Source organism: Mirounga leonina, unplaced genomic scaffold (genome assembly GCF_011800145.1).
Source record: "Mirounga leonina isolate KUSES-001 unplaced genomic scaffold, KU_Mleo_1.0 Mir_170, whole genome shotgun sequence".
NCBI classification, from domain to species: Eukaryota; Metazoa; Chordata; class Mammalia; order Carnivora; family Phocidae; genus Mirounga; species Mirounga leonina.
This window is the reverse complement of record NW_023270433.1, coordinates 21506928-21522259: the sequence shown is the minus strand read 5'-3', so window position 1 is coordinate 21522259 and position 15332 is coordinate 21506928. Positions and strand designations below refer to the sequence as shown.

General features: G+C 39.0%; 1 protein-coding gene across 6 annotated transcripts in view; it reads right to left on the bottom strand.

The window, feature by feature from the left end:
* Positions 1–15332, bottom strand: part of ECPAS (Ecm29 proteasome adaptor and scaffold) — a 102311-nt gene that overhangs the window by 52864 nt on the left and 34115 nt on the right. For 5 of the 6 annotated variants that reach the window (XM_035016070.1, XM_035016068.1, XM_035016067.1 and 2 more), the window contains 6 exons: positions 14316–14432; positions 12729–12847; positions 11450–11599; positions 8446–8614; positions 5698–5837; positions 2500–2581 (listed from right to left, as the gene is read on the bottom strand). In XM_035016070.1, the coding sequence (XP_034871961.1) occupies positions 2500–2581; positions 5698–5837; positions 8446–8614; positions 11450–11599; positions 12729–12847; positions 14316–14432 (777 nt within the window). Of the gene's footprint in view, positions 1–2499; positions 2582–5697; positions 5838–8445; positions 8615–11449; positions 11600–12728; positions 12848–14315; positions 14433–15332 lie in introns of those variants that run through there. The other variant, XM_035016073.1, reaches the window with a different exon arrangement.

The following is a 15332-nucleotide window of genomic DNA, read 5'->3' as shown; positions in this document are numbered from 1 at the left end:
CAAAACAAAACCCAGTTTCATAAAGATATGTGTTTGGAAAAGTGGGGATGATTTCAGCCTTTTCAGGTAATTCCAGGTATTCTTTGATACTACAGCAAAACTTAATAAACAATAGTTTCTTAAAGGCTAGTTACAATTTGGATTTGAAACCTTCTCACTGAACTTTTGTACACTCTGTTATACTAAATTCCACTGATCTGTGTTGCCCACTGAATGGCCTCCTCACCCTCGTAATGCTTCTGTAACATCACCGGCCATTTGGAAAGTACTGGCTCATGAGTGAAGCAAACATTTCATTATGAAACATTTTTTTAAATCACATGTCATTATCACCACCAATCTAATCAGAAAAATCTGTAGGTACTGACAAAATGTCAGGCTCACGGTGACGGATACAAGTTTCCCCAAATTGTAATTTTTGCTTGAAAGTCCAACTTTTACCACTGCCAATAAACCTCGTGAATTGTTTTTCTTGAAGCCTCATTCCTTCATTTTAGAGAACGTATCTGCCAAATACCATCTCGATACCCACAGTTTCCCAGTCTACAGGTAAATAATTTTTACTGCTTCATCAAAGATATTTTTTCCTATTTTTTTATTTATTTATTTTAGAGAGAGGGAGAGAGAAAGTATGCATGAGGAGGAGGCGCAGTGAGAGAGGGAGAGAGAATCTGAAGCAGACTCCACACTGAGCATGGAGCCTGACACGGGGCTCAATCCCACGACCCCGAGATCACGACCCAAGCAGAAACCAAGTGTCAGCTGCTCAACTGAACCACCCAGGCACCTCATCGAAGATATTCTTCAGTAAAGCTGGGTTTTATTCTCTCTCTTTTTTTTTTTTTTTTTACCATGAGTGCTGACAGTTAAGAACACAATAACTACTAGTACTATTTAGTGACACAGTTTTGGTTCGTGCTAGGGCCCCAGCAGTTACACCCACCATTGTCAGCGCACCGTCAGTGCAAACATCGACACGATCAAAAAAAAGCTCCCTATGACCCGACAGGGGTGAAGAAGCACTGATCTAATCCAACCCTTTCATTTTCTCCACGAAGAATATGAGGCCAAGAAAAGCCCTGTGATTAGCTATTCATTACCAATAGCTTGTTATCAATAGCTCATTACATCCACGGCCCAATTGGACACCCACACAAGAAAAATGGACTGTATTTCACTCTCCTCCCCAGTACATTTGTGTGCAGCCATTCAGGACTAGAACCCAAGGGGGAGGCTCCCAATTCCCAATTCATTGTTCTTTCTGCCACATCACACTCAATTTAATCTAATTGGAAATAGTATGATGGGGGGGGATTATGATTTTTAAAACAACTATTTATGGTTTAAAAAGCAAGCAAGCAAATAATCCTTATATGTCTGGATTTGAACATGAGAACACTTTTAAACACAGTGAACTGAACAGAATTTAGCTTATTAAGCAAACACCTTACTTGGAGGCTTCAGAAGAACCCATCTATGGTCCTAGATTTTAGACCAGAGGTCAACAAATGAGCCAATGGGCCAAATCTGGCCCACCATCTTTCTTGATAAAGCCTATGAGTTAAGAATAGTGCCTTATGTTTTCAAATGATTTTTTAAAAATCAAAAGACTGGGCGCCTGGGTGGCTCAGTTGGTTAAGCGACTGCCTTCGGCTCAGGTCATGATCCTGGAGTCCTGGGATCAAGTCCCGCATCGGGCTCCCTGCTCGGCGGGGAGTCTGCTTCTCCCTCTCCCGCTCCCCACTCTTGTGCTCTTTCTCTCTCTCACTCTGTCTCTCAAATAAATAAATAAAATCTTTAAAAAAAAAATAAAAAAAAAATAAAAAAAATAAAAATAAAAATAAAAATAAAAAGACTAGTACTTCAGAATATGTGAATATTATATGAAACTCAAATTTCAGTAGCCATGAAGTTACACTGGCATCCAGCCATGCTCCTTCATGTGTTGCCTACAACTGCTTTCATGTTAGGGCAGAGTTGAATAGTTGTTGCCCCACAACCACATGGCCAGCAAAGCCTAAAAAACTGACAGAAAAAGTGTGTGGATCCCTAATCCAGAGATTGTATCATCATTATTTAAGTATAGGAATTGAAACGACCAGCTCAAATAAACTAAGTTACCAGGAAATCTTAATCCACCCAGACAACATGGCTTAAAACTAGTATTTCCTCCAGGATAAATTCAGCTTAAGTCAAAATAACTAGGAGAGGGGCGCCTGGGTGGCTCGGTCGTTAAGCGTCTGCCTTCGGCTCAGGTCGTGATCCCAGGGTCCTGGGATCGAGTCCCGCATCGGGCCCCCTGCTCCGCGGGAAGCCTGCTTCTCCCTCTCCCACTCCCCCTGCTTGTGTTCCCTCTCTCTCTCTGTGTCTCTGTAAAAAAAAAATAAATAAAAATCTAAAAAAAAAAAAAAAAAACTAGGAGAAAAAGTTCAAATATATGGAGCTCATGTCAACCAAATGCTTTTTATGATGATGTGAGAATAAACCAAAACAACCTACCTCTTTTGTCTTCAGTGGTATATCTCCAAGGTATACCTTGTACATCTTATTAATGATGGCAGGATTATTCCAGTCAATCAAGCTACAGAAGGTTTCAACACAGCTTGTTAAAATTATTTTTTTGGTCCCACTTCAATGATTTCAAAAAATACATAGCCCCAATATTCGTTACCAAAGGAAAATGTCAGAAATACACAAATGAACTGAGCAACTGACTTGTAGAAGAGAAGGAAAGGGATTAATTTAGATCAATGTTAATTTCTAAACAGAAATCCAGGAAGTCACTTGTCCCACCCTGATTCAATAGCTCATTACATCCACAGCCCAACTGGACACCCACACAAGAAAAATGGACTGTATTTCACTCTCAAGGCCAACGCCACGGAGCAGTTCCAACAGAGCAGAGCTATAGTACACTTGTTCAAAGAGAACTGAGGCAAGCATCATTCTTCTGTTGAACTACCTGGAAACCCAAAAGTGATAAGGAAAGTGACCCAAAAATAAAAAATTATCCGTTAAAGCCCCAACCCTAAGAAGCTGGCAGCCCCTCCCATTTCTCTTATATTGTGTTACCAGGACCCCCAGCCTCCCGCTCTTCCTTCTCTGCCAGCACATATTTGCAGTTTCATCACCTAATCCTAATAGCAGGCATGCTGCCATTAGTCCCTGACTTGCTCCTACTCGGGCCCCACTGTCAGGTGAATGAGGATACAACATTGTATCCTACAACACCCACCCCCTGCAGCAGCCCCTCCCAGTCATGTTACAAACCTAGCGGTACTGCAAGCCTGCGTTTCACTTCATCAGTGAGATTTAACCGTACTATCTTCTCTCTGCCTTTTGACATTGGTTCTGCTTCCAAGCTATGTTCTAATCTGTGCAAACACAATTTCTTATGCTGCTCTGACAGGTTTTCTAATCCGTCTCTTCTTTCACAGTTCATCCATCTGCCTCTTCCTCAGATAGCCACAATTCCACAATACCTCCATCCTCGAAGATGTTCCACCATTCCATTTTAGTTTTTATTCACCTACACTCTCCTCAGATGACTGCTACTAACTAATCCTCAAGCCCCACCTTTGTCTCCCTTCTATAAATACATCAGGTGTACAGATTTTTGACAACACGTACCCATTTTAGTAAAGCTTAATGGTAAAAACAAACTAAAAACTAAAAATTTTCACTGTTTCCTCTACTTTTCCCCTTGCCATCTTTCTAGGTTTTTTTATTACATGTTTGTTGTGAAAATTCAGAAATGTACAGAAACTTATAATCTGTATACCATATCCCTCTCTACTCCTTTTCAGTAACCACTAACTTTGGTGTATCTTTTTCTAGACTTCTTTCTTATGCACGTAAAACCGGTGGATGGTATAGCAGGTGGGTAGGTAAAGAAACAGATCAAAAGAGAGATGCATCACTTGAAGAGATACTTCAGGATTTTTCTTTTAACAAAATGGGAAAATATCTACATACCGTTCTCAACTTACTTTTTACCTCTTAACAATGTTAAACTCCTCTTATGAAAAAAATGCACACTTGTTTTAAAAGACAAAATCGAAACGAACTAGAATACTTCTGCACCACATTTACATTTCTAACAATCCAATCCACTACATGGTGTAAAGAATGGGGCCAGCTCAAACACAATGAGAAGTTTTAAAGGAAGATTTTTTGATACTTCGAAACCAAATAAATTCTTTGAAAGGGATACCAGGAGGATGCAGTTATAAGCAGCATGAAGGAATTTTAGACTGGGGGCGGGGGCGGTGTTAATGTACAGTCTAGTCCAGCTTCCTTATTCCACAGAGTCCAAGGCCTGGCAGGTTACAAGAGTCTTTCCTGCTCCATCAGCGAGAGGCATGACCAGAATTAACTCCCTGACAACGCGCTCCTCCCCTAGGCTGCCTCACCTGCTGTGGAGGGGTACACCGCTCCTAACCGCCCCCACACGTGCAGTCTGCTTACGGACACGTAACCGAAGACACAACGAAGTTACCTTCCTTACGCGGTTACACCTGCTTGTATCACTTTCTCTGAAGTGGAAAAACTACAGTATATGCACTCCACTGCCTTTTAGCATGCTATTACATTAAGCATTAAAACAAATGAAGAACATAACTCTTCCATAATCGTGATAGTTTTCAACCAAGTAACTTCAATTTCTCCCGTTGTTTTTCCAGTCTCCCCACCTCTCCTGTTTTAAATCAGTACACATATTATTTTGTATTCTGCTGTATTCATTTGCCATTACTTGTGGACAATTTACACATTGCTTTATTACTTTCATAATTATTTGGGAAGATCTATAATATTCCATACAGAGACACAGAGTTAATTTACTTAACTACTTCCCTATAGTAGAAATTTGAATGTTTCCATTTTTCTTAAAATTATAGGAAATGGTATAATGGGCAAATCTATAACATTTTTCTAAATATAATCTTTTTCTTCTTCTGAATGACTCTCTTAGGATAAATTCCCAGAAGATTTACATAAAACATTATAAATATTTTTATGATTCATTACATACTGCAAAGTGCTTTCCAAAAATTATTTCGGTTTATAATGCCAATCAACAGAATATAAAAACAGCAGTTTCAACAGAAACTTAAATGGAGTTTCAACTGTTACATAATTTTATTTACCAATGGGTACAAACTGGTACACCAGCGTTTCATTTTGCATTGATGTGATTTCTCACACACAACATTTTCTCTGAGGCTATTACTATTTGTATTTCCTCCTGTGTGAATTAAGATCTATTCAGCACCTCTTTTATGGGACTTGCTTTTTACTGTATTTATCATAATACCTACATATCCTTTATTAAAAGCCATCTCAAATGGTTTGACACAGAGGAAGAATCAAAAATGAATAACTTCTGGGTTCTGACATTCTTCTTAACATCAATTCTTTTAAGTCCATTTACCTAGACGACAAAGGTCCCACTTCTCATGGTAATATCTCTAATGCATTCCAGTTTTAAACTGCTTTTCCAAACAGCTTTTCTTCTTTGTCTTATACAGAATGCTGCTCCTAAGCAAACTGTCTTTATTACAAATCAGGTATATTTCATAATCTCCTAAATTGAATACCTCATTATAGAAAATCCTGGAAGAATAAATATGTGCTGAGTGAGCTTTTAGAAATACGGCCTCTTTTCATTTTTTCAAGGTGGAAAGGGAGGCAGTTTACCTTTGCTTGCTTTTCAATTCTAGGTCCGCTGCTGTCGCTACGCTGTGGCGTGTGTCACTAGAAGCAATCACCAAGTGGAGAACAGCTTCGAGTTCAGGCACCTGTTCAGCTTCTATGAATTTCACTATACCCAATTTGCACTGCAGATAAATGAAGGGAGGGAAAAACGGTGATCAAAGAAACAAATACTACCAACCAAAAATTAATAGTAACAACAGTGGCAGCTCCTGTTTGGGCTTACAATGTGCCAGGGAACTGTATATAACATATATTCATGACTTCACTTAACCCTCACTATCTATGATATAAGTAATATTATACTCATTTTTCTGATGAGGAAACTGAGGCAAGGCTTAAGAGATTAAGGCACATATTAAGTGATGAGAACAAGATTCAAACCAAAGTTTCTCCAAATCGAAGACCATCATGATACACAGCCTTCCTACTCAGGTTACAGTCTCTCTAGAATGATAAAGCCTTGAACTGAAGTCCAAATTTGGAGCCTACAGGTAAGAGATTGGTACATTATAAATAGAGGGCTCAACGGATTGTTTTGACAGTTCAAAAAGAACTAAACCACATTCCATAGAGTTCCACTCTATTGTTAACATATTCATTCTGTCCTCAAAATTCTTAGACTGAAAACAATAGGATTTCAAACACACTCTAGGCAAGGCAAGTGAAATTTTAACCAAACAGTATTCAATCTAATTGAATGGCTAAAATAAAACACAGATCAAAGAAGGATTCTAATTAGAACTTCATGCAATGTGAAGGAGCTATGAATTTCAAAACAAACAATTCTATTTAGGACAAATATGCCTGAAAACTATCTTTACCTTTAAAAATCAGTTATATACCAGTTCTTATGTATATGAATCAAGATTAAGAGAGTTTATAATTATTAAATAATAACATGCAATTTAAAAAGGTATATAAACAGATCATAAAATGCTTGCCTTCCCTCCCCTTGTTCAAAACAACTTACTTGTGGCAAGAGTCACAAGAGAAAAGACTCATTTACTTAAGCCACAGAAGAACAGTTAATGGAAATTAACTAAACAAAGATATAAACAAAAAAATGTGCAAAGAAAACTGAATACTAATGTCCATCAATAGGAAACTAGTTAAAATCTTACGTGGTTTACACATAATTTTATATAAACATATAAAAAGATGACTTTTTAAAAAAACTTTCTATACTGTTAAATGAAAAAAGTAAACCACAAATACTGTATTATATGTAAATGTATGTAAATGTAATATATAACATATAAAAATGTATTGTATAAAACTGTATTTATATATATATATACACACACAAACATACATACATAGACTAGGCTGTAGATGAATGACAAACTAGGATTTCAGGTCATTTTTAACTTCTCTTTATAATGTTCTGTACTACTTGAATCTTTACATTATCATAATGTTATCATTAGAAAAAATAAAAACCATTTTTATTTAAATAAAAAAAATTTTATTTCATCCTTGAAACTAAATGGTTCATTTAGATTCACTAGATTATAAAATTGACAAAAAACATGGAGAGGACCTTAAAAATTAGCAAATAATTATCAACACAAGATTACAATTTAATGTTAACGATTATTCTCCAGCACTTGGAGCCTGAGCCCTCAGAGAGGCCTAGATTCAAAGCCTAGTAATAGGAGTAAGACCACGGTACATCTCAAAACCTCAATTCCTTTTACAAAATGAAATGATTTCTCTAGCTCCTCGGGTTGACGTAAGGATTAAATGACACAAGGTATTCAAAGTGCTCAGGAGAGTACCTGTCACATCACTCCCACCCAAAAAAGAGGAGCTGCTACTACTATTTACCTTTCTTTCTTACTTACATCATGGTTTGAGAAGGGGAAAAAAAGACCTTTGAAACATAAAGTAAATCTAATCAAATGTAACCCTCGCTGAACAAGTCATTCTATGAATTTTGCGAGTGGAAGCAATCCCCCACTTGCCTTTTTCCCTCTCCTGGGGAACACTGCTTTTTGATCCAAAAAAACACTGTTTTTCAAAAAGAAAAAATATCAAATCACTTAGACTGCCATGGAGAGAGAAAGGAAGGACTGGAAGACTAACCCATGTTGCTTGAATTCCAAAATAATTACATACTGATCTCATCTGTTCTTCCCTGAGGTGCCTGATGACACAGACACAGTGAGGCAACTTCTCTGCAGAGCACCAGTCTTTTTTAAAAGCTGCTCAGAGAACAGCTGTGTCCTGTTTAAATCCAGAATAAAATGCTTAATGCCAATTCTGAAATTCCCAGCAAGAGATATCAAAGGGAGTCATGCTTTTCCCCCATATTGTCACATATGAGTATAGGAGTTCCTCACTTTACACAAAATGTACAGCCCTAAAAAGCTGAATAACCCAAGATAAATTGTATCTTAACTGCACCAAAACAGCTAGATGATTATTAAACCTACAGTTAAAAGCTAAAATGAGTGAAGTTAAACATAGTCCATTTCTGAGGGGGCTGGATTTCACCCTTGAGCTGTGGACATAACGAAGAGCACTGAAGAGCACTGCCCGCCCCTTCCCTTCCCCTGGGGCTTTAACACATAACTGCCACGATGAAGACAGCACTCGAGGTCAGGCAGGGGTTGCAAAGCTGTTTCACTAGAGAGACTGAGCACATGAGAACTACGGCAGACTTGCTCCCGGGGGGCCCCCCGGGGCCAGCGCACTGGGGCAGGCTCCATTATGAACAAGCAGTGATACCTGTTCCAACTGTTCAGGTGTCCACGGGTTATCACCAATAACTCGCTTAGCTGCATAAAAACTCATTCCTGGGGGAGGCTGGGGTATTCCAGAACCTCCCCCACTATTTGAAGAAGAACCCTGTCCTGAAGATGAATTTTGGCGACTCTGGGATTCATTTAACACATATCTGAAAAGGAAAGAGAAATGTAACCTCCCTATTAAAACACATACATAAACATATATGTGCACATTTAATACATTCAATTTTATACTTTTCTCTGAGAGATTTTTTCTAGAATACTTGAAAGTAAAATTTCATCATAAAGAAAAATTCTGAAGGTATCTAAAAAAGGGTATTTACATCTTTAGCAGATTAACCGTAAGTCCATCTGTTCAGCTTAGTTACAAATGAACTATTACAGTTACCAACAATGAATATAAATATTTTGCTCTCAATCTATAAACAACTCTCTAAGAGCCACTATGGACCTACTACATTTTGAGTTTCAGGTTGACAAATACAGAGAAAGAACAGTTGTTTGTAAGAAGGGTTAAAAAAAAAAAGAAACATTATTCTATATCCAAAGCACGGAACATTTTTACAGTCATTCCCATTTCTGCTAAGTGGCAATTCACCTTTAATTCCTATATCCCATTAGAAAACCCACTGAAACCTCCAAACCACTTACCACACAAGCACATAACACCCCAAAAAGAAAAAAAAACCCAGAGAAAAAGTCGTAACAATTAGCTTTTCCCACTGTATGTTCAAAGCCCTCTGTAGCTACTTATTTATTAATTTACCACCCTATTTTCATTTTTAGCTTCTACAGATTAAAAATAAGATTTCTGATAAATTCGTTTTGATCCAGTAAACTGGTATTTCTCATCTACAAAATGAAAATTTTGAAAAAAAAATTTAATTCAAGTCCCTTCAAACTCTAAAATTCTATGCTGATGAATTATCAGACTGGATATTAAAATGAAATACCCATTATAATAAAAATTAAAAATAACACTTAGATTCTGATAGTACAGTAAATTATTCCACATTACTTATATGCTATATCCATTTAATCTTAAATCCATCTATTAAAAAAACCTATTAAGAAATCACTTTAATACTTTTATAAAAATAAGGCAAATTCCCACTGGTAAGAAACACTGGATTGAGTACATTATGTGCCTAAGTTAAATTTGGATTTGGTAAGAAAAACTGGATTGAGGACGTTATGTGCCTAAGTTAAATTTGGATTTCAAAGTTTATTTACCAAAGCCATCATCACCTGCCAATTCTGGCTGCCTCCTGATTCAACAACTATAAAAAGGAGGTTTTCATTTATTTCTAAGTTAAAGCAAGACTAGTGGCAGTAAGTAAATGAATCAGTAATTACTGAACAGCTAACATTATGCAAAACACCATCTTGAGCACAAGACAGAAGAATACCAGGAAGTGTAAGATCTGGAGCAGGTTGAGATAATAACAGCACATATGAGAGCATTTGACATGTTATCACATGACAAAGAAACCACTGAGAAATAAGCAATGATAGGACATGTACTAGAAGTGAACAGGTAGAGGTAGTGGAAGTGTTTCAAGGTCTGGAAAATAAAGCCACCAAACTGGAGGGGCCGGAGGGGGGGCAAACTGGAAAGGGAAAAAATTGTACAGCATGAACCCTCTTGTGTCTGGTCGGGGGACAGAGGACAGGAGGCTCCACAGGCTAAGATTATAGTACACATTACCCCTTTGGTCAGGGAAGAAACATAATGAAAGCAGCATTTTAGATAAATATCTCTGGCAGGAGGACAACCTAGAAAGTAAGTAGCCTAGAAGCAGATCACAACCTGGGCCACTGAGCAAGGGACCAGAGCTAGCTAAAACAGCCCTTGACTTCAAGGAGGCCCCAATCTATTAGGGAAGCTGGACATGTCAGCAGTACAATGAAAACACGAAGTGGCAATACAGATGGATGGTTAGTGTAATAAGGATCCGGAAAATAGTGTCCTCTGCCCAAGGCAAGAAATTTGTGTCAGAGACACACACAGCTGACCTCTTAAAGCTAGTCTGAGATGCTTTTTCAAAGCAGTTGTTTTGGCTGTTGTTTTCTTTCTTTCTCCCCTTCTCTTCTGTTGGGCAGGCATTCTAAGCAGAGAGAACTGTATTTTCTTAAAACACGAAAGGCAAGGACGTAAGAGTGCATGAACTGCGTAAGTGTATGTAACGACTGGAAAATAATGCCCCAAGGATTTTAAGGGGGATCTGGTAAGATCTACATTTTAAAAATCAGGGATCCCTGGAGCGCCTCGGTGGCTCAGTCGGTTAAGCAGCCGACTCTTGATTTTGGCTCTGGACATGATCTCAGGGTCATGAGATCGAGCCCCCCCATCCCCACCCCGGAGAGGATTCTGTCCCTCTGCCCGTGCTCTGCCCCTCCCCCACCCACTCAAGCACGAGTGGGCGCACGTGCCCTCTCTCTCAAATAAATAATCTTTACAAAAAATAAAAAATAAAACAATAAAAATCAGGGATCCCTCTGGCAGTGTAGAAAGTTTTGGAGAAGAACAGCTGGAGAGAAAGTCATGACGAGAGCTGAGCAGAGATGAGACCAGCCCGCAGCGGACAGCGTGGTTCCAGGACGAGACAGGGAGCAGAGAGGGGCTACTATGGGACTGGCATTAGCAACAAGGAAAAGGAAAGCTGCAGGCAATTTATAGCTGTACGCAGACATGGCTAAGAGAACCATCACAGCACCGACAGCAGTTAAAGGAAAGAACTATTTTATGGGGAAAAACTGATTTCAGCTGGGACAGGCTGAGTCTGAAACCGTGACAGGAGCTCCACATCTGTAAGGTCAACAAGCAGTGGGGCTGGGGTTTAGAAGAGGTCGGGCCTGCAGCAGAAATGAAAATCTGAGACACATCCATTTTCAAGTGAAAGCTGAATCATTTAAAATAGTATTTAACCCCACACAGTGAAAGCAGTCACCGACAAGGTCGCTGGGTTTTATTTTGAACCTACCCATAAGGCATCAGAAGGACATCTAGCATGAAGTCCAAAAGCAGCTGCACGGTCTTTGGTTTCTCAGCAAGATTAAACGGAGAAGCTGATTTTGATGATTCAACAGGGTATTTCATGTGAAAAAGGGTTGGTATTAAAAGATGCATTAAGCTGAAAAAACAATTACATTTATTGCAACTACTTTAAAAATAAGGTTTTCATACATGCAAATAACAGACAAAACAAAAATCACATTAACAAGAAGTGGCAAGTGCAGCAATGGCCCTGCACTTTCAGAACCACCGATTTACAAAGTCCTAATCTAGGAACTGGCCTCGCTTTCTTTGTTATTGAAACCCCAGCGTGCTGGGTGATGTGATGACTGCCGTTTAGCCACTCCGACTCATTACCAAAAACACTAGGAAAAAGATATACATAATATGCCCTCAGTGCCAGTATCTAAAGTTACCAAAAGAGATTTTTCTATTAAACTTTAGGTATAGTTCAACTTATAACATGTTCCTTCAATAATTTTTTTCTTCTCCAGTTAATTAAAATATTCTAAATCTAAAGAAATTAAAAACCGATCCTGTTAATATTTTGAGTATGAAAATTTCCAATGTGTGAACTTATATAACACAGCTTCAGTAATTCCTTCTTTCATTACACATGAAAACCTCAAAAAGTGCTTGTACTGTTTATTAATTTTATTTGTAAAGATCCGTACGATAGTCTCTTTTAAAAATACATGTGCTCTAAAAAAGCAAAGTAAAACCATCATTTACCTCCACCTTCCCTCCACAGCTTCTGCACTCTTCCTGATGATGCTCACCATGACCAGGCTACACTACAGAACTTTGAGCCAAATCTGAAACTAAGGGTGTTATCCAAACCTTTTCACCCCTCCAATGCCCATATTAATATAAACAAGTGATCTGTTCCTTAAAACTGCTCTAAAACTTCATATGCTCCAAGACAGAAATGTTTTGATGAAAAGCACTTTATGACTAATTTGTGCAATCACATGAAATTAGCCTCTTCAAAATAACTGACAAAATAAATGCATCTAGATTGAGAAACATGTTGTTAGTTCTGCACACATTTTAACATGCTCGCATCAAGAAAGTTGATAATTACCAAAACAGTAACATTGAGGTGACACAGAAAATTCAATCATCTGTCAGCTGAAAGAGCTCAAGCCTTCACATTAGCCCAAGTAAAACCAAATGTGTGACTCTGTGTTTGAGAGGTAGCTGTTGACTCATGCAGGTGGGAGAGAAGGTAATTGAGGACACCATACCTATCCTGCTGTGGCTGAGGCTTCCCTTCCATGGCAGTAAGAAGCGTAGGGGCCAGTTCACATTGTTTTTCCACTGGCAGGCGAGGATAGCCCATCTTAACATAAATTATAGTAAAATTCTAACACGAGAGAAAAGCAAGTGAGCGTGAAGGAAATATTCTAGGATTTCAATGAAAACACATGGCTGATAACTTAGGGAGATACGTTATAACAAAGAAATCACATTCTCTCTCCATAAATTTATCACATGTTTATTTATTACAGCTTCAACTATGACATCTCAGGAAGAATTCCAGCCCTACTTATTCAAAATGTTTGCTTTAAGATGTACTTAATGTGAGAGAGCATGACCTAATCTAAAGCACTCATGCATACATATATCAAACTTCATGTTTTTTCACTTTAAATATATACAATTTTGTCAATTATGCCTCAATAAAGTTGGGGGGGATAAAAGCACGCAAATATGCAATTTTCGTTGAAAAGAAAAAGTCATCATTTGGCCCATCTGAACCTACATACTACACATTAGCATCAGAGCTCCCAGCTTGTTGCACTAATCCTTTCAAGCAAAGAGGAGACCACCTGTGAAATCCTAGGCTGCCGTTTCCCAACCAGTCAGTTCCTACAGCCGCCTTATGGCAGTACTCTGGTTCCTCGTTCCGGTAACTGACCAATGGATGATGAACCAAGGGAAACTGAGTGCTGTGGGTATTTTTCTATCACTAGAATCCATATGAATGCTTCATTCTAAGCAAATTCATACATGCATATCTGGATCTATGCATAAGACAAAAACTGGCTTTTCTAAAAGGATCCTTCACTTCAGAATAGGCCTCATAAGGTTATTCTTTGGGAGACATTCTATTTGGCAGTTTTATGGGCACACAGTGTGTCTCTCTGCGTGCAGTAGGAGCTTCTGTAATGAAGCTGTACGTCCAGAGCAGGCACAGAAAAGATCTCTGCACCAGTAGGTGGCTCCGAAGGTTTGGAACCCAGACGTTAGACGATACTCAATAGGTTGAACCTCAGTGCTAGGAGCAACAGGGCCAGAAAAAAAACATGCGACATCACAGGACATCAACATTTTTATACAGCTCCATTTCAGGAAGATGACCACTGAAGAGGAACATTTCTTACCAGCCTCGGTTACTTCACTTTCAAAGAGCATACCTTTCTGAACGTATCAGAGACAGAATTTTTTAAAATTCAGCTTCCTGTCCTTGACAGTCGCCCTTTCCTCCTCCTCTTATTGTTTATTCATGCCCATGCTGCATAACTCTGCCTTCTCTCTGTTCAGACTGGCCTCGTACAACCTTTTACTACGAATCAAATCCTTCCTTTATATCAGCAAACCTGAGGAGTCATTTCACCAGCCTTCCTGTGCCCGATGTAGACGACCATGCCTTATCCCACACCTACCACTTCAGTGGAAAAAACGTGTGTCATCTGAAGAAAAACACCTCCTGTTTCATTTAGAATTAGTCTGAGGTGAAATTCTAAACCTGCCCATATACTGATGACATCTAATAAACGTTAGGAGAGAAAATTCACTGTAAGTCAGAAATATGCCAAGAAAACACTCACTGTGACAAAGGAAACTGCAGCAGGGTCCTGGTATTGAACCAACAGTGTCTCTACCGGGAGCTGTATTTTGGGGCGGCTTTTTATACGCTTATTCAGATGGACCAGCAGTTCCATTACCTAAGATACAGAAAGATATGAACTGAAATTATTGATTCCTTTAAAACAAATTCATTTCTCAACCACTATTTAATTTGATGAATAGCAGCTACTTTGTTTTTTTCAAGGACATAAATGTGACATCCCAGAAAGGGAATTTACAGTATCAGGGTCTTGTTCCAAAATGCTGTGTCCCCCAAAGCTGGGATCCTGTGTGAGCCTACACTGAGGCACAGCCCCCCAGGACCCCTGTGAATAAAATGACTGCAACACACCATGCCACGAGTGGAATGTTTGTGTTTCCCCAAGACGCATCTGTTGAAGCCCTAATCCCCAGTTTGATGGTTTTAGGAGATACTTAGTTTTGGCTAATGTCATGGGGGTGGAGCCCCCACGATGAGACTGGTGTCCTAATAAGGGGATGAAGGGATTAGAGTCCTGTCTCTTCCCCTCATGAGGATGCAGCAGAGAGGCTGCCCTGTCAACTAGGAAGGTCCCTCCATGAGGAACCTGACATGCTGGCACCCTGACCTCAGACTCCCAGCCTCCGGAATGCTGAGAAATAAAGTGCTGTTCAAGTCACCCGGTCTGTGGCCTTCTGTTACAGCAGCCCAAACGGACAAAGACACACCGTGAATGTGACAATATGAGAAACAGACGACATACTGTGGGTTTCCAGAAAAGACTCTGCCAGATCAAGGAGGACTTAGGGAGGAAGTGACAGAACACTGAATCCTGACAACCAGATGAATTTCCAAGCAGAGAATCAGTTATAAGAAGGAATGAGGACTAAAAGAATATAACATACTGCATGTGACTGACACACAGAGTGATAAGAGATAAAAGAAGAGCCCAGATTATAAAAGGACTCAGGTAAAATGATGGAGAATTTTTGCTTTATTTTGAAGATCATCTGATTCT